Source organism: Octodon degus, unplaced genomic scaffold (genome assembly GCF_000260255.1).
Source record: "Octodon degus isolate 3935 unplaced genomic scaffold, OctDeg1.0 scaffold00011, whole genome shotgun sequence".
Classification (NCBI taxonomy): Eukaryota; Metazoa; Chordata; class Mammalia; order Rodentia; family Octodontidae; genus Octodon; species Octodon degus.
The window spans coordinates 26,379,439-26,397,235 of NW_004524587.1; the positions used below are offsets into that span (position 1 = coordinate 26,379,439).

Here is a 17,797-nt window from a genome sequence, read left to right on the forward strand (position 1 = left end):
CTGCTGGATCCAGAAGATTTGAAAAAGCCTGATCCTGCTTCCTTGCGGGCCACTTCCTGTGGAGAGGGGAAGAAGAGGAAGGCCTGCAAGAACTGCACCTGTGGCCTTGCAGAAGAACTGGAGAAGGAGAAGTCGGAGGCACAGAAGAGCTCCCAGCCCAAGTCGGCCTGTGGAAATTGCTACCTGGGTGATGCATTCCGCTGTGCCAGCTGCCCCTACCTCGGGATGCCAGCCTTTAAGCCTGGGGAGAAGGTTCTCCTGAGCAACAGCAACCTGCATGATGCCTAGGAGGGACCCCAAGGCCGTGCCTGCTCCACATCCACTCCCGACCCTCTCCTCCTGCCTCCTCTGGACTTGCCCACTCTGAAATCTGTAGACAATGAGGTGGGCTGTGTGCAGTGCAGTGTGGTAGTGGTGCTGTCTCCCAAAAGACCAAGGCGTGGTGGAGCCTGGTTTCCCAAAGAGGCCCAGCTTCTCACTGAGTGTTGGGACCTCATGGTAAGATGCTGACATACACTGTTGAGCCAGATATCTTGAGTATTTATACCCTGTGACAGGTTCAGTAACCCTGCCACCTCCTTGTCCTTCCAAGTTGGCAGGGAGTCAGCATATATTCTTGGTGACTTGAGTCAACTGTCTTGTGACCTCAGGGCACCAGAGGGGTCACTCACTGGTTACTGTGATCCATCCTGTCCCTCTGTCCCATTCCACCCTGCCTGTGTCTTGTCATTTCCGTTCACCAACAGGTGTTACACTTGCACACTCCTGTACCTCACTTCCAAGAGGGGTGTGTAGGTGCATGTGGTGTCCCTGGGTCACCCAGCTCTGCCAGGACTGGGAAGTGTTCTCTGGGAGAACTTGGCAGCCTGCACAGTGGGGCCAGTGCTGTCCTTACAAGTAGTGCCTCTTTTTAAGGGAGTCCCGGTTGGGAGGAGCAGGGCAGACTGGACCAACAGCACATCTCTGACTCTTCTTCTCACTGGGGTTCCTCTCAGACCCAGAATGAGTCCTGCCAAACACCTGGGGGAGATTGTATGGGTTTAAGAGACTGGATTTTTGTTTGACCTATAAATACAAGTGTTAACTGTTACCTGTCTGATAGGTTGGTGGGATTCTGGCTTGCTTTTTCTTCTGGTCCCTGCTGCTGGAGTTTAGTTAGGGCTGAGGCTGAAGCTGAGCTCTAAGCCTGGGGGTACTGTGTCCTGAGACAGCCTTAATGACCCATGCTCCTGTGTCGCCCCTGAGCAAGACCTGCAAGAGTTGTGGAATCTCCCTTCTAGAATTAGAGGAGTTCTGTGCAAAAGCCTAGGGATTTTTCAAATGTAGTTAAAGTCCCTGCTGACTTAAAGTGGATTAAAAGGGAGATTATCCTGAGTGAGCCTGACGCAATCAAGTGATCATTAAGAACTAGAGAGCAAAGCTTGCCACCAATATAGAAGTTGCCAAGTTGTACGAGGTCCAAGCAAGGACATTCCCCCAACAAACAGTGCTGAGACAGCAGGCCCTCCACACAGCCACTGGAAGCTCTGGCCTACCAGCACATGCCTGGCTGAGAACCTCAAGTGTACAGAAAGGGTGGTACCCTGAGTGCAAAGGTGGAGTGTCCTGAGCGAGGCTGTGACCACAGAAACTGATGTAATAAGTGATGTCTGAAGCAGTGAAGTGTCTGGAGACCTGTTACATGGCAACAGAAACTAACACAGCCCCAGGATGGCTTAATGGTGGCCTAAGTACTGAGCCAGCAGGCCCTTCGGTAGTTCTGCTGTGGTTGCGTAGGTGTGAGACGTGTTCCTCAGCCAGGGTGTTCCGGGATGGGCTCAGCATATGCCACAAGACTTGGCTGCCCTGACTCTTGTTCCAAGTCCTGCTGGCCCAGTAAAGCTCCAGTGGCATCATTAATGGGACCATGTTGGTAGCTGCTGTGTGTCATCCCACGGGGGACAGGGCTGGATGGTGGAGAGGCCTTGCCAGTCAGTGGTGCATATCTGGGCTTGGAGCCAAGGTTCAGGTCCACACAGGGAACACAGGAGGGGACAGCTGGTCCTTGTATACGTGACCCTGGAAGGTGGTGGTTCTAAAGGGGAGAGGGTCACAGATTCACATTGGAGCTCCAGACAGCCTTGGGTGTCCCTGAGTGCAACCTCTGTTTACAGCTGAGGCAGTGGTGAGCATCCTAGAACACGCTGAGGTGACCTGCAGCCATTGGTCTCCTGAGTATAACATGTCTGGGGCAGGGGACAAAGCTCAGTCACAACACAAGGCCCTGGGCTCAATCCTCAATACTGCAAAACCAAAAAACATGAAAAATACAGGTGCCTAATGTCACCTGTGGACATTCTGGATCAGTAGGTCTGAGGGGACTGGGAATGAACTGGTTTAGAAACTACGTCTTTTGCTTAGAACCTGGCGGCATACATCTGGGATTCCCCCCGCCTGCTTTCTTCCTATTTGTATTTTTTTGTTTGTTTATTTTTAAAATTGTTTTTATTTTAGAATACTTGTAGTTCCTGTTTGCATTTTTAGTCCTTTTTATTTCCCTTTCCCTCTTTTTCTTTGCTCTTTTTTGTGTGTGTGTGCAGTACTAGGGGTTGAACTCAGGACCCTGCGCTTGCTAGGTAAGCGCTTAGTCTACTGAGCTATCTCCCCAACCCCTCCTGTTTGTATTTTTAAAGTTTCGTCTTGCCATGGCATCCGGGCTGGCCTCCAACACAGTCTTAACTCAGTGCCTCAAGTGCTGGGACTTCGGTATGCTCCCTAGTGCCTGGTGCCATGCTCTTCTGAATTCACTCGCAAGCTGCAAGTGCAGTGAGCAGCAACAACGAACCCTACCTTAGGGGTAGGTGGCAGCTGCAGCTTTGGAGGGGCTGAAAAGCAGGTGCCCAGGAAAGAGGGAGAGAGAGGACACTGCTGCCTGTTATGGAGTGAGGCAGCCCCTTGAGTGGCAGCGTTACCCCAGATGGTGACTGTGGCCTCCAGGAAGGCTGAAGGAGAACCCCTTGTGCTGAAAGCAGTCTTGCTGGGTAGGGGAAGAGGGGCTGCTTCATGAGTAGAGCAGCTGCAAGAGGCTAAGCAGCAAGGGGCCAGCTGCAGTGGCAGGTGGGACCTCTGGTGGGAATCCTTTGGGCAGTTCACTGCCAGCTGTGTTAGAATCGCCTGTGTGACTGCTAAAAACAAAGTGGCTCTTGGATGCCTGGGTTTTTCTTCCAACGACCTAGTAAGTCAGTGGCTCCTGGAGTGGGGCCCGTGGTGTCTGCTGGTTTATAGTTTTAATTTGTTCAGGATTTTTTGTTGTTTTCTTCAAGATAGGGTCTTGCTAAGTAGTGCAGGCTGACCTCAGACTCGAGATTCTCCAACCTCAGCCGCCCAAGTGCTGGATTGCAGGCATGTACCACTATACCCAGCTGGCATCAGCATTTTTGCATTGCTTCCCTGGGTGATTCTGAAGTGTACCGATGTTTAAAGACCACTGCCCTAAAGGAATTTTCTATGTGCTGTCAGGCACAGCCTGGGCACAACTTCCCACCACCCATACTTTTCAGCAAATTACAGCCCCCAGAAAGCATGTTTCCATCAGTGAATGGCAGGAAACCCCAGACAGGTCTTCCTTTCCCTGCACAAACAGGACAGGATGTTATGAAGAAGAGATAGGACAGGAGATCTCAGCACCAGAGCATCTAATAATGTCTATGCACCTGCATTGGATGTTTGGAGAACCTTGACCACATGTGTACTCAGTGTCCCCTCCACCTCCCCCCCCCAATGAAACTCCCACCCGATCTCACCTGACCCCTTCCCATTTCCAGGCCCCATGAAAAGCCCTGCTTTTATTTGTTTGGGGCTTATAGCTTTATCACCCTCAGTCTGTTCGTGCACAGGTACAATAAATCTTGTGCCATGTTGCCTTCCCCAAGCCTGCTCTGGTTGTGTCTTATGCGGTCCGTTATACATGTGCCAGAAGACAAGCTCACAGTATAGCCAAAGCTGCAACATATGAGAGCACGAACTGGTTGTGTGATCCAATAGGCTGTTAGCAAGAGAGCAGATGAGTGACAACGTGTACCTGAAGGGTGGGACACTTTAGTGGAGGTGAAGTGAGCAAGCCACAAAAGAGAAGATTGTGAGCTCTTGACTGACACCCTGACTTTGGGTCAGGACTCCCAGATTGTCAGTACTAGCCTGAACTTTGATTTTAGGTTATATACTTGGGAGGTATCTATAGCAGCTACTTTTTTTTTTTTTTTTTTTTTGGCGGAACCGGGGCTTGAACTCAGGCCCTTGCGCTTGCCAGGGAAGTGCTTATTCCACTGAGCCATCTCCCTGGCCCCTCAACTACATTTTTACGCTCAGGAATGTTGCAGAATTGTCACACAATTGTATAAGGTTTATAGTCTTACATTTTTCAGACACTGTAGACCACCTGCTGGTCACAGGATATTTCGCTTTGATGTTTACTTTCTAAGCTGTTTGCTTCCTTTTTGTGGCCTTGTTTTCCTAAGTGGGTTTTATGATTACAGGGCAGAGGATGAGGGAATTTGTTAATCTACAGTTTAAATGAACTTAAGTGACCCTCCCTTGAAAACGAGTATTTTGTCTCATCAACAGTATGGCAGGGGGCCGGGGAGATGGCTCAGTAGAATAAGTGCTTGCCTGGTAAGCAGAAAGGTCTGAGTTCAATCCCCAGTTCCACCAAAAAAAAAAAAAAACAACAGTATGGCAGGATGAGCCTGAAGGAGTCACAAAACAGAGCGACAAGAGTGAGTTGAAATGTGTCCATGAGACAGGTTGTCTATATGAAGTTTAAAACCCTGTGAGGTGGGGCCATGGAGATAGCTCAGTAAAATTAGCACCTGGCAAAAGCAAGGTCCCGAGTTCAATCCTCACTACCACAAAAAAAAGGCTGGGGGGTTAGCTCAGCTGTCTTAAGTGCTTGTCTGGCTAGTGGTGCACTGTGCCAGCCACTGAAACCAGATGTGTAATCCCAGTGCTAGGGAGGCTGAGACAGGAGGATCACTATGAGACCAAGCTGTGTAGTGAGACCCTATTTATATAAAAAAAAAAGGGGGCTGGGGAGATAGCTTAGCAGTCTAAGCACCTTACTGGCAGGTGCAAGGATCTGGATGATCTGGATTTGATCCGTTGTATTGGTACTGCCAGCCCTGGAACACTGGTTGCACCATGCTGGTCACCTACCCAGACTGGGGACCTGTTATCCCAGTGCTGGGGAGGCTGAAACAGGAGGATCAGTACAAGTCCAAGCTACGTAGCGAGATCCTGTACCAAATAAATGAGAAAAATTTTTTTAGGGGCTGGGGAGATGGCTCAGTGGAATAAGCGCTTCCCTGGCAAGCGCAAGGGCTTGAGTTCAATCCCCAGTTCTGCAAAAAAATAAAATAAAATAAAATTTTTTAAAGACCATGTAAAGTGCATCAGTACATCATTAGGAACACACAAAGACACATACAGATTATGCATGACAACTAAAGAAGCTCAAGGAGACCAGGGAATAAAACTCAGGACCAGCCAGGTATGGGGGTGCACACCTGTAATCCCAGTGCTCAGGAGGCTGAGGCAGGAGGCTTGCTGCGAGTTGTGCCTCCCTAGTGCTGGGATTATAGGCATGCATCACCATGCCAGTATTCCATTGCTGGCTCAGCATGCCCAGGGGCAGGGCCGGCACAGCTTGTGGTGCCAGGGATCAAACCCTGGTCCCTGTGCTTATGTAAGCAAGCAGCACTTAGTAGCAGGAAGTTTCTGTTGGTGGTTTTTCTGATACTGGTGACTGAACCCAGGGCCTCACATAACTACTGAGCAACACTCCCCAGGCCCAGTGGCTCTGCTTAAGCTAGGCTGCAGGTTTCCAGGCATTTTTTATTGGTTTGTAAGCCTTATTCATGCAGGTTTTTTTTTTTTAAACTTTGATGGCTCAGGGGTAGAGTGCTTGCCTAGCAAGCTGGAAGTCCTGGGTTTGGTCCTCAGCACCAAAAACAAAAAGCAAAACAACAACAAAAAAACTCCCCTAAAAAAAAATTCAACCAAAAAAATACAGTGAAGTCAAAGAACAAGGCAACTAGAAAAATCCGAGTCTTAAGGACATTCTTGCTACCCTAGAGGAGTCATGCCCTGGCTAGCCTGAGCCTCCATGGACCACTTGACCCAGTTGTAGTCTCACAGCTAATGTCATTTTTTTAAGGAAAGGGTAACGTTTTGATATAAAGATAGCACAACCAGGCAATCCCAGAAGTCTTGGAGCTTGAGCCAAAAGAATCATGGGTCTGACCCCCCGACCTGGACAATTTAATGACTCAGTGGTCTCAAAAATTTAAAAAGGGTTAGCTCAGTGTGGGGCCTTTGGTTCCATCCCCAGTGCTGCAGAACAGTAGCGACACCAAAAATAAGTGAGGAGGGGGCTGGCGAGATATCCTAGGAGACAAAGCGCCTGCTTTGTCAAATGCAGGGACCAGAGTTCGATCCCTGGTCTCACCCCCAGGGTGCACTGAGCCAGCAACAGTCCAGGTGTGGTGTTACACACCTGTAATCCCAGCACTGGGGAAGCCAAAAACAGGATCACCACAAGGCAGATCTTGTCGTAAGACCCTGTACCAAACGTACAAATTAAAAAAAAAGGGCTGGGTGTGTCTCGGGGAACACTTGCCTACTTGGCACAAGGCTCTGGGTTCCATCCCAGCGTCAACAACCAGACGCAGGAGGACAGCTGCATGGAGCTGTGCCCACACTGCTGAAAATCACACAAATGGATAAAATTCGATAGAGAAAGCCGAGAGCTCAGGAGGTAAGAGACATAGATGTGTGATGGAAACATGAGGGCCGGGGAAATGGCTCAGTAGAATAAGCGCTTCCCTAGCAAGTGGAAGGACCTGAGATCAATCCCCGGTTCTAGGGGAAAGAAAAGATGAAAACATGAATCAGCAGATATGAGTCAAGAAATGAAAAACTAAAATTCCAAATGTGAAGTCAGCATTAGCAGGAAGATTACAAATTTGAGCCCAGCTTGGGCAATTTAGCAACATAGTGGGACCCTGGCTCCAAATAAAAGGGTTGGAGATGGAGCTCGGTGCAAAGGCCCTGGGTTCAACTCCAGTACCAGAAAACAATCAGCAGCATCTCATACATTCACCCTGTTGTGTGATCACCTTTTCATCCCCTGGCAAGATAGCCTCATAGCCACTAAGCTACTCCCCAGACCCCTCTTCCCTGCCCCTGGTCACAACAGACTGATCTGACTACAGACTCTTCTCTCAACACCGAGTATAATGAGATTGTGCAGTATGTGGCCTTTTGTGGCTGGCTGCTTTCACTTACGGAAACATGGGTGGCTCCCATGTCATAGTCTGCATTGCTTTGATGGCAGGATGGAGTGCTACTGCACGAGGTGGACACCCACTGCCACCGCATTCCGCTCATCTACAGGAAGAAGGATGCTGGCTGTTTATGCCTGTTGGCTACTGGGAAACTACCACAGCGAACACAGCAGTGCAAGTTCATACACACCAGTGATGAGTCCACTGTTGGTCTTGCTGTGTGACAAGGCCCTGTTTCTGCACCTGGCCGAGTATTCCATCCCTTTGGCTGCTGTGTTTTCTCTGGAGAATGTCAGGGTGGGGAGCACCAGGTCAGGGCAAAGTACTTGGAAGAAACTTCCAGGTTTCTCAGACTGGGACCCCTGAGGGCAGTGTGAGGGGCAGAAAGGCAGCCAGCAGAGCACAGGTCGGAGAAGGCCCACAGTCACTGGAGAAACAGGCCCTGGAAGTGAAGCCAGTGTGGGAAGGGCCACAGTCACACTGGAAACAGGCTCCTGCCCTGTGTGTTAAAATGTACCTGTAGGGTTTGAATTTATAGAGGTGACCATGTGATAACACATTCCATGAGGTGCCTGCCATGGAATGAAGACTCACCTGCATCTCCCAAACATGAAGGCGAACAGCCAAAGTAACAGGGACTTCCCAAAGCCAGTTGCAGGGGAGGGTGCAGAAAAACTTAGGCCATTGCCCTGAGAGGTAAAGATGGAGCGATCTTAGGATTGGCCAGGTGAGTGGTTCCCAGGGGGCCTTGGGCCTGGTTTCTGATGCTGGATTATTCAGGACAGAGGAAATACTGGCTTAGGGTATGAGAGTTGGGGGTCTGAATTCAGGACTGGTTTATAAGACTGTGTGTGTGTGTGTGTGTGTGTGTGTGAGAGAGAGAGAGAGAGAGAGAGAGAGAGAGAGAGAGAGAGAGAGAGTCTTGCTAAACAGTTCACGTTAGCCTTGAACTCACTGTATCCCAGGCAGGCCTGAACTCATCCTCCTGCTTCAGCCTTCTGAGTGCTGGATTACAGACATGTGCCACCATGTCCTGCAGATTTTTTTTTTTTTTTTTTTTTCCCCAAGATAGAATCCTGTTATGTTCCCCAGACTGGTCTCAAACTCCCAGACTCATGATCTGCCTTGGCCTCCCTAGTAGCTAAAACTGCAGGTACGTTCCACTGCCTTTGGCTTTATAATGTTTTTTAAAAACAACTTTGGAATCATCACTAGTGAAGTATCCTAAATACAGATTGTGTGAAAGGGGTAAAAGAGAGGGGATTTCACTGTGTTGCCCAGGCTCCAGTGCAGTGGCTATTCACAGGCTCGATTCTGCTACTGCACAGGAGTTTTGATCTCCATTTCCAACCTTGACTGACCAGTTCACCCCTCCTTATGTAACCTGGTGGTCCCCCTGCTCCGGGAAGGTCACCATATTGATGCTGAACTTAGTGTGGACACCCTGCTGGTATAGTGCGCTGCAGTCCAGAACTCCTGGACTCAAGCGATCCTCCTACTTCAGCCTCCTGATTAGCTGGGGCTACAGCTGCACGCCACCAGGCCTGGCTGTAATATGATTTTTGAGCAGCACAAAAGCTAGATCACAGCAATGTTAATAACGTCAGCTGTTTCTCTGTCCTATGATGAATGGATGCCACATGGATGTATGCAGACTCGGAAAACAGGCCACCGGGCCTAGTATTCCAAACACAGCTGAACTTTTCCTGGAAACGGTGGTCCTACAACTCCAGCAGCCCTCTTTCCTTTTCTCTACCCAGCTACTCCTAGGTAGTGTATTTGGTGGTTTCCTGGCCTCTGCTTCCCCAGAAGAGCCCATCAGCTGCACTATAGCAGCCATCAGATGCTCCTCCAACCTCCTAGTGCTAAGGCAGGAGTCTGGGCCTCGACCCCAACCCCAGAATTGTGTTACATCGCGCCCTCTGGTGGACCATTGGGGAAGAATCCAAGTTTAATTTCCACCTCTTAGGATGTGGGCCTGAAGCCCAGCTGTCACGCACCTTGTCACATTCCTTTCCCCACTAGTTCACCGGATACAGATATATAAATCAGATATCTACCATGCACAAGATACTCCCTCCCCTAGTAACTAAGTCACATACTAAATGATCTGACCTGAAAACCTACACCAGTGAGCTCCTTAGCTGAATCCAACCCCCAGTTATAAGGAGGGGGTCAGCATGGGGCCAGTATCCGACAGGTGAGAGCAAGGAACTGATAGACTGCTGGTTAGGTGCAACTGAAAGGACCAGGGAGGAGGTAGATGGATATTTGGTCTCCAAATCCTGCGTTTCAGGGGGCTTGTGGGTTAGCTCAGTTGTTTAAACACCTGCTTGAGCAAACTCAGGTGCATGGGACCTGTTTGATCCCCAGCTCCACATGGCTGACCAGACCCGCCCTTAAGGCAGCCTGAGCCACCCCCCCCCAAAAAAAAATCCCTCTCAAATCCTGCATTTCGCAGCCTGTCCTGGCTCCAGCTGTCCCTTGGACCAGGCTCCTGTCTCTTGCTTTCAAGGCCCTCCCCACGAGCTCCCTTACCTATCCTTGCTGGAGTTTTACCCTGTGGACTTCTTGGAGCATTTTCTTGCTTCTTTTAGGGAAATCTGCAGTGCAGTTTAACATTCTGCTCAGAGTTAAAGTTTAATTCTGTGTCCTCCAGGCCTTGGTGTCAGGGGCAGCACCAAGCCCCAGCCCTTGCTCTCCCTTCATTGCCTTAGGGGACAGCCTCCTCGCCTCTTCCATTTATCTTTTGTTTTGAGACAGGGTCTCACTGCGTAGTTCAGGATGGCCCTGAGATCACTATGTAGCCCCGGCTGGCCTCAAACTCGTGGTGCTTTTGCAATCTAGATATCCTCCTTCCACCTGGTGAACCTTACTCAAGGCCCTCAGACAGGCTGTCCCCGGACTCGGTTTGTGGCTGTTACTGGATTTGCGGCCCCCCCCCTCGGGCGCCAGGGAGGAGGGGAGCCCACCTGTGCGGGAGAGCCGCTAGGTCAGAGTCAGCGGCTGGTTACAGTCAGCAGCTTCCTTTTTGTTAACTTGCTGTTGCTTCTGCCTCTCCTAGATAGTGGGCGTCTGCCCTGCATTGAGACAAGTGGCCACAAGGGGCAGCAGGAGGCAAACACCTTGCCTGGAAATAAGACTACAGCCCTGCCAGATTACTGGCTGAGTGCGGGGTGGGTGGACCCGAAGCCCAGACTGTGCCCAAATAAGCTGGCCGGGTGCGTGTGGCAGCCCTGAAATGCAAAGACCCATGAGTCTCCTGTTGTCCCCTGAGCTGGGCTTAGGCAGAGGCTCCCGCCTCCCTCTTTCAGAGCATTGGGGGACCGAGTGGCTCGCAGAGCTCCCAAGACAACGCAGAAGTTGGAACTGACAGCCAGACATCCTGAGAGAACGACCCACATCAGGGACCCGAGGAAACCCGACGGGGGTGGGAGTGGGGCGGCACTGGGTTCAGGCTGGATGGGGTCTGGAGGGAGGAGCTATGGGGTCATGTGGGGCAGGGCCCAGGTGGAGAGAACCCCGGGAACAGGGGGAAGGCGGGAGGGGCGCGGTCCCCGTGCCTAGAAGCCCACACAGGACCCAGGGCCTGCAGAGCGGGCTCAGCCTGCAGTGGGGACACTGCAGTGAGCTGGCAGAGGGGCCCCAGAGATTTTCCCGGGATCAGCTGAAATGCAGTGAGTACTGAGGGATCGGAGTGGAGGTAGTGGGGCCCGGGCTGCAGGACTCCTCCTCTAACCCCCACCCAGCCGGGAAGCTGCTCTGAGCTTAAAGGGTTCCTGGGAACACGTGTACTATTGAATACAAAATGTAAAGCGAGCAGTGCTTCCAGTTCTGCATCAGGGAAGAATAGGGGCTGGTCTGGGAGACACTCTGGGGACCAAAAAGACCCACAGAGTCCTCCAGCAAGGGGCTGCCAGGCTCTGTCCACCTGCCCTGCTCAGCCCTGCCCCTCCCTGCTAGGTGTTCCCCTCACTTGTGCATAGTTTGCAGTAGCCACGCCCCTCTGCCTGCCTCAGTTTCTCTTCTGACCTGGACAGGCCAGAATCAGATGCGTTCTGAGGAGCCTTTTGGTGTGATAGCCCAGAGGAGCCTGCTGTCCGGCGCTGTGGAGACAGAACACACTGACCCAGACTGAGGGAGAAAGGCTGTTTAATCTGGGCTCATTGATGCCCCTGCTTCTGTTCAGGAAGGGGACAGTTGCCCTCGCTGTGGCTCCTCAGGCAGCTCGGGGCAGAGATTCTGAACGCCGATGCCGGAAGTCTCTGAATGGTCCAGGGAGGGTGGTGGTATTGTGTGGCTTCATGAGGCTCTGCAAGTGTCTCACTGCCTTCCTCACGTGCCTGTCCTTGGGGTCCGAGCAGATGAGCTTGCCCTGCACGGTTTCAAACCTGCCCCAAGGGATGTATGTATCTGGGTTATGGGAGTCAGAAAGGGCTTCCGGAGCCAGACAGCCTTCCTCCCTGTGCTGACCACAACCTCGAGGCCCCAAGAAGTGAGAACTTGCTGAAGCCACACTGGCCAGCCGTAGCAGCCTCGGGTCATCAGGCTGCAGTGGCTTGGTGGAAGCCACACTCCTGAGGCCCTACCTGAGTGCAGCTCTGAGGGACCAGGGCTGCAGACCTTGTGCCTACCCCACCCCACCTAGAGCCTGGAGACAGAGGGTGCTAGTGGGTCTGTGCTGGCAGCTGTCGTCCGCCTGGCTCTGGCCCAGGAAGGTGAAGTGACTGCATGGTCGCTAACTGGCCGCCTGACCTAGGGTGTCCCATCCCTCTCAGTGCCTCAGTTTCACCATAAGTCAACAGGGAAGTGGGACCTCTCGGCCTGCAGCCTCTTGGGTACCCCAGAGAGCAGGTTGGCAGTCAGGGCAGGGAGGGTCTCCTCTGCCTGTCTCCCCAGTCACTGTCCTGGGAACTCCAGGGCACTAGGAGTAGAGGTGCAGGGGAGGGGGACTTACACAATGGCGTCCCTGCGACACTCAGTCGAGGTCCTATACCAGCGCACTAGCTTCCTGGTGGGGATGGCTCCCTTGAAGTACTCCAGGCAGCACTCTCGCCCCACGTTGGCAGCTCGAGCTAGAGAGAGAGCAGGAGCAGGTGTCAGCACCTGGGGAGAGGGGGTCTGTGGGGGGTGTGTGTGTATGTGTGTGTGTGTGTGTGTGTGTGTGTGTGTCTGTCTGTCTGTCTGTCTGTCAGTATCTCTCCATGCCTGTGTTCTTGGGGTGGGTTCATGTGTGAGTGGGCAGGTGATTTTGTGTGTCTCTGTTAATGTGTGCATGTGTGTATGCGGGGCCTCTCTGTGGGTCCTGTGTGTGTGTGTGTGTGTGTGTGTGTGTGTGTGTGTGTGCACTTATCTGTGTGTGCATCCATAACCAGCAACCTTATTTTAACTTTCTCTTCCCAACTGAATATAAAAGTCTTTTTTCACATGTTCTTGGAACAAGTTCTCCTGTCTATGCTGCTTCCCTCATCATAAATAAAAGCCCGTTAATAAAGCAGACACTAACCCATAGCAGCAGAATCATCAGTTCTGCATGCAGACCTGGGCAGTCACTGCATCCTTACTGCAGTCCTTGGGGTGCTGCACACTGTCCCACCCTGAGTCTGTCCCCAAGCCCAGGGCCATAGCGCCATCATCCTCCAATGCTCTGCTCCCAGCCCCAGTGTCTTCTGTGGGCACATTAGGGCCTGCTCCTGCCCCACACCCAGCACCTGTGCCCAGCTCTTACCTGCATGGCCGAGCTGCAGGGAGGCACCCAGGAGCAGGGCGGCCAGCAGCAGCATCTTCAGGGACGTCATGGTGCCAGAGTGCGAGAAGAGCTCTGTGTGGTCCCTCTGCTCAGGGGAGATGAGCCTGGCGGTGGGGTTGGGGGTGACTTATTTAACCTCTTCAAGGCTGTGCCCCACCTCTGTCACCTCCCACTCCCTTCCTGGGCTCGGGTGATTCACAGAATTTGAGATGATTCGGTAGAAGTCCAGTCTTGGAATGTTTGTGGCTTTCCAGAGAATGGGTACTGAACTGAGGACAGAGGTGGGGTCCATGTATCCAGGGACATGACAGTGACACTTCTTCTTTCTCAGGGGACATTTCTTGGTTCCTCTATTAGCAGAACCAAGAGGCCTTCGTCCTGCACTGGGTTTACCCTGCTCAGATGCTGTGGAAAGGCCTTCACACCTGGTGCCCTGTGGGGACAGACAGTTGGACAAACAGCAGAGACCAAGTGAGCCAAGAGCTTTGGGGTCCTAAGAAGGTCCCCTAGGGCCCTGAGACTGCTGTGCACAGGTACCCAGCTGCTCCTCAGGGCCCCAAGAAAGGCCTGAGGCTCAGAAGGGCCCCGAGGGACGGCTCTGCTCCTTCGCCAGGCAGGGCTTTAAGCACATTTAATGCATGCTCACACTGAGCTTTGGTGGGTGGGGAGCCCTGTTCCCCAGACCAGGCCCTTGCTGAAGGTGCCTGCAGAGCGGCAGGTGCTCGGGAAGTGCAGGGCTGTGTGGCAGTGTCCACGCTGAAGCCCTGCTCAGGTCCCAGCAAGCCTCAACACAATTTCTAGGAACCCAGCCCGGGACTTTCTGCACAATTCAAGGTCAGAGCATCACTGCCCACCCATCAGTGCCCTGAGCAGCAAGGGCTCCCAAGGGGCAGAGCATTAGAATGTGTATGGTGCACGCCTATAATCCCAGCACTTTGGAGGCTGAGGCAGGAGGATCACCACAAGTGTGAGACCTCCCTGAACTACACAGTAAGACTCTGTCTCAAAATACCTAACTAGATAAGAAGGAACCCCGCTGCCTCCAGGTGTGCAGCACCGTGGCAGGGCAGCGTCCATCCTGGAGGTGCCTGGACTTCCACTGTGATGCGTGGGGTCTGCGCTCAGCTTCCTCTGTGCCTGAGCGACCAAGGACAGCTGAGAGTGACAGCCCCAGCGCAGAAGGTGCTGTCAGGTGTTTTAGGCTCTCTCAGGGTCAGCTCTATGATAGCCATTGACATTATTACATTTTCACTAACAGTGATAACAAGTACTCACGAGAGGACCAGGACATATCAGGACAGGACAAGTGCCCCTCAGATGGCAGGACTGCTTTAGTTCCTGCAGATGGGAGATGTTCCCTGCCCATGAGAACAGGATCCTGTGCCACCACCTGGCTGTGTGACCTCAGACAGCTCACAGACCCTCTCTGGGCCTGAGTTTGCCCTACACAGGGAATTCTAGATGGCTCCCAGGAGTCTAGCTAGTGGCAGGCCTAGGAAAAATGGGTTCTTATCTTGATGGTTCTCACACTAGCATTTGTCTCTGCTTTTCCTGAGTTCCATCAGCTGCTGGAGACCTGAACCTTGCATCTCCCCAGGCCAAAGTTGGGTGGCCTCTCTGTCCCTAGCCTTTTTACCTGAACCCTTGCTCCTGTCCCTGGGGCACCCTTCCACCTGCACATGATGTGGGTTTCCCGAGGGCGCACTCCTTGGTACATGGTCCCTGTCCTATACATCACAGGAGTAGCCAGCTGCCCCCCCCCATGCTGGCTCTGTTGGGGAGAGGGCACAGGGTCCAGGTGCTGTGGCCTACAGCAGGAGACCTGGGTCCTAGGAGACGACAGGAGGGGGAGCCGTCTCTGCTAGTCACCCTGGAGCTGGCTGCCCCCGACCTCACTATCCCATGCCCTCTGCCCAGTGGCATATGCCCACCCTCCTGGGGCTTCTCCATCTGCCCCTGATTACTGTTTTGGGCAATGGGCTGCTCCGGTGCAGTTAGCTACGGAACCCTCCACTTCTGGGGAACTCCCTGCCTGAGTGTTGTGTCTGAAGACTCCTCTGTGTCTGCTGTCTACTCTGGAAGGACCCAAATTCCCCTATCCTTCTAGGAAACTGGTCCTAGCAGCAGGGGCAAAAGGTCCCTGATTAGCTCTAGGCTGACACAGCTGCCAACCAGAAGGGGACAGAGTGGTGCTGCTTGGGTGGTCCCTTGAGGCTGCACCAGGGGAGGGGAAGCCACAGATACCCTGTGCAGCCTTGCCCTTGTGGAAGATGCTTCTCCTGGCCTGCAGCCTGGGATGCAGAGTGGGGAGAGGCTGCCCCTGGCCTACAGGCCTCAGAAGGCTTCGTAGAGGTGGTGGCACGGGCCTGGTAGGTAGGACTCACCCCAGTGAGGCAGGGAGGGCGCTGCCCAGGTGAAGGCGCACAGGAAGGAATATGGGAACATAAATCAGGAGAGCATGGGGCCGGGGAGCTGGCTCAGTGGAATAAGCACTTCTCTGGCAAGCTCAAGGGCCTGAGTTCAATCCCTGGTTCTGGAAAAAAAAAAAAAAAAAAAGAAAAAAAAAATCAGGAAAGCAGCAGGAACTGTGGAGGGGAAACAGCCCAGGTGCAAGTCTCAGACATTAAATTTTGTGAGGACAGGGCTGTGGCTACTTCATCCTGCATCAGGGTGTCCCTAGCACCTAACACAGTGTTGGACACACGTGGTCAGACTGCCGGTAACACTCAGCCCAGTGAATTCAGGACAAAAGGCAGCAGAGGTTGAGGTGCCTCCGTTCCTTGTTTGGAACACAGCAAAGCCAGGGACATTTGTGAAGTGGTTTCCTAATCAAGGTTTAACCACACATAGTCCTTTGTTTCCCCAGGAAATGCCAAGGGAGCTTCTGGTGGCAGTGATGTAATGAGTCGTGGAATCCAGGTGTGGAGCAAGGTCTGCTCCCACAGCAGACCTGTGGGAGAAGGATGCTGCTTTGCCCACTAGGGACCTTTTGGGACGGTCAGGAATGCTGCCTGGGGGAAGGGGTCTCAAGGATGGCCTTGTCCAGGTTATGAGAGCAGGTGTTCTGGCTAGAGTTAGGAGCAGTGTGGAAGGAAGATGGGGTGGAGAAGTGGCCCTGGTGGCCTCCCTGAGGTAGCCGACACCACCTGCTGGTGCACTGTGCCCTACTGCCCCAGTCTCCTCGTAGATGCCAGTGTGGACCTGTGCGGTAAGACCAGCCCTAGGTGTCAATGCCAATCCTGCTTTGGCCAGGATTCTGGGCCCTTCACCCTAAAACAAAGTAGTGAGCCCCTCCCTGTGGTGGGATGAGACCAGAGACACTCTGGGTCACAGATAGGCAGCAGATGTCTGGGTGGTAGCTTTTCATCGCTTTCTATTGCATTCAGGTTAGGAGTGGAAGTTGGGCCAGAAGTGTCATCCCAGGTCACAGCAGTGTTCACTGAGGCTCCAGCAAGTGCAGGGACTTCCCCAGGCTTCCTGGGCTCTCCAGAAGGATCCTGCTTGGTCTGCTCAGCCCCATCCTCTAGCAGCTGAAGCTGGATTTATCCTGCCCTGCTGGAGCCCAGGGACCAGGGCCAGTTCGGCTGAGATGCAAGGGTCTCCAGAGCGGTTTTCACCCCTCATTCCCAAATATGGCACATTCCCCATCTCTGAGAGTCCATCGTCCCTGGCAGCCCCTCGCCAGTTTCTTCCCCTTTGGAGCCCACATTGGGTGTTTTTGAGCCATCTTCTCACTGTCCACCTGCTCCACCTCTGCCTCTCTGCTGGACTCTGGCCTGTACTGCTGTCCCAGCTGCCAGGCTGCCCCTGCAATGTGTCCCCTCTTTAAAGCCTGGTGACACAATTCTGAGCCAGGCTTTGCCCTCCTAAGATCCTTCAGTGAGTGACCTCCCTGTTGCCCTCAGGATGAAGCCAAATTGCTCCTACTCCTCCTGCCTCAACTGCTACCTCCAGCCCACATTCATGATGCCACTTGGCTTTCAGTTCCTTGAAGTGTGGGCTCTAGCTGATCCCCAAAGCCAGGCTGTTGCTCTGTTTAAAACAATCGTTTCCACCCGTCATCCCACTTCCTGCCCTCCTTCACATTCAGCTTGGACCTTCACTTCCTTCCTTCAACCACTGCCATTCCCTGTGTCCCCAGAGGTCACTAACCCCACTCCCCGCCCCCAGCTGCCTTCATAATGTGTGGCAATTGCTAGTTTATTTGTTGGGTCTCACCCAGAAGGCTGTGCAATCCTCAAAAAATGAGAACCTCTTTTGTGTTCTGACTTGTCCCTCCGGGCTTAACACCTAGCAGGTGCACAATAAAATGTTGGTGAAATGGATGAAGAGGCAGGTAATTAGAGGGGCTGGGTTGAGGGAGGGAAGGAGGGAGGGAGGAAAGGATGGGTGAATGGGCTGATGGGTGGCGGGTGGGCGGGTCCATGCCTGGGGCCTCAGTGGGTGGGTGGCCACTTACAGATTTCTGAACTACAACCTGGGCCCAGCTTCACTTTAAGACAAAGGATTTCTGACCCACTGTGTCCCACCAGTTCACCCGTCATCTCAAGTCCTTTTCTCACAGATGAGACAGAGGAATCCATCCAAGGGGCTCTGACTCTTTTTTAAAAAATCTGTTTTACAACTTTCTTGTAGGTTGTGGCCATTTTTTGCTAGTCCTGGTCGCCTCGGAGGAGGCTTTCTGCCCAGGCCTTCCTCACCCCAGAGGCCTCCTTCTTCAGCCGAGGGT

At 52.7% G+C, this 17,797-nt stretch overlaps 2 protein-coding genes across 4 annotated transcripts in view; one reads left to right on the forward strand and one right to left on the reverse strand.

Annotated features, from left to right (window-relative positions):
- Positions 1 to 1,090, forward strand: part of Ciapin1 (cytokine induced apoptosis inhibitor 1) — a 17,557-nt gene extending 16,467 nt beyond the window's left edge. For all 3 annotated transcript variants that reach the window (XM_023709298.1, XM_023709297.1, XM_023709299.1), the window contains one exon: positions 17 to 1,090. In XM_023709298.1, coding sequence (XP_023565066.1) covers positions 17 to 288 — 272 coding nt within the window. In that variant the 3' untranslated portion in view covers positions 289 to 1,090. The remainder of the gene's footprint in view (positions 1 to 16) is intronic.
- Positions 1,091 to 11,538: 10,448 nt separating this feature from the next.
- Positions 11,539 to 13,117, reverse strand: Ccl17 (C-C motif chemokine ligand 17). Its single transcript, XM_004626051.1, has 3 exons — positions 13,048 to 13,117; positions 12,277 to 12,394; positions 11,539 to 11,710 (listed from the first exon to the last, which is right to left on the reverse strand). Exons 1-3 carry the CDS (start codon positions 13,115 to 13,117, stop codon positions 11,539 to 11,541), a joined length of 360 nt encoding a protein of 119 aa, XP_004626108.1.
- Positions 13,118 to 17,797: the final 4,680 nt, after the last annotated feature.

Bases quoted from the DNA above. Each gene is read 5' to 3' on its own strand.
- Ccl17 (XM_004626051.1), bottom strand. From the start codon at position 13,117: ATGACGTCCCTGAAGATGCTGCTGCTGGCCGCCCTGCTCCTGGGTGCC. The intron at 12,395-13,047 runs GTAAGAGCTGGG...CTCTCTCTCTAG, and splicing joins CCTGCAGCTCGGCCATGCAG to CTCGAGCTGCCAACGTGGGG. The intron at 11,711-12,276 runs GTAAGTCCCCCT...CCCTTGGGGCAG, and splicing joins TGTCGCAGGGACGCCATTGT to GTTTGAAACCGTGCAGGGCA.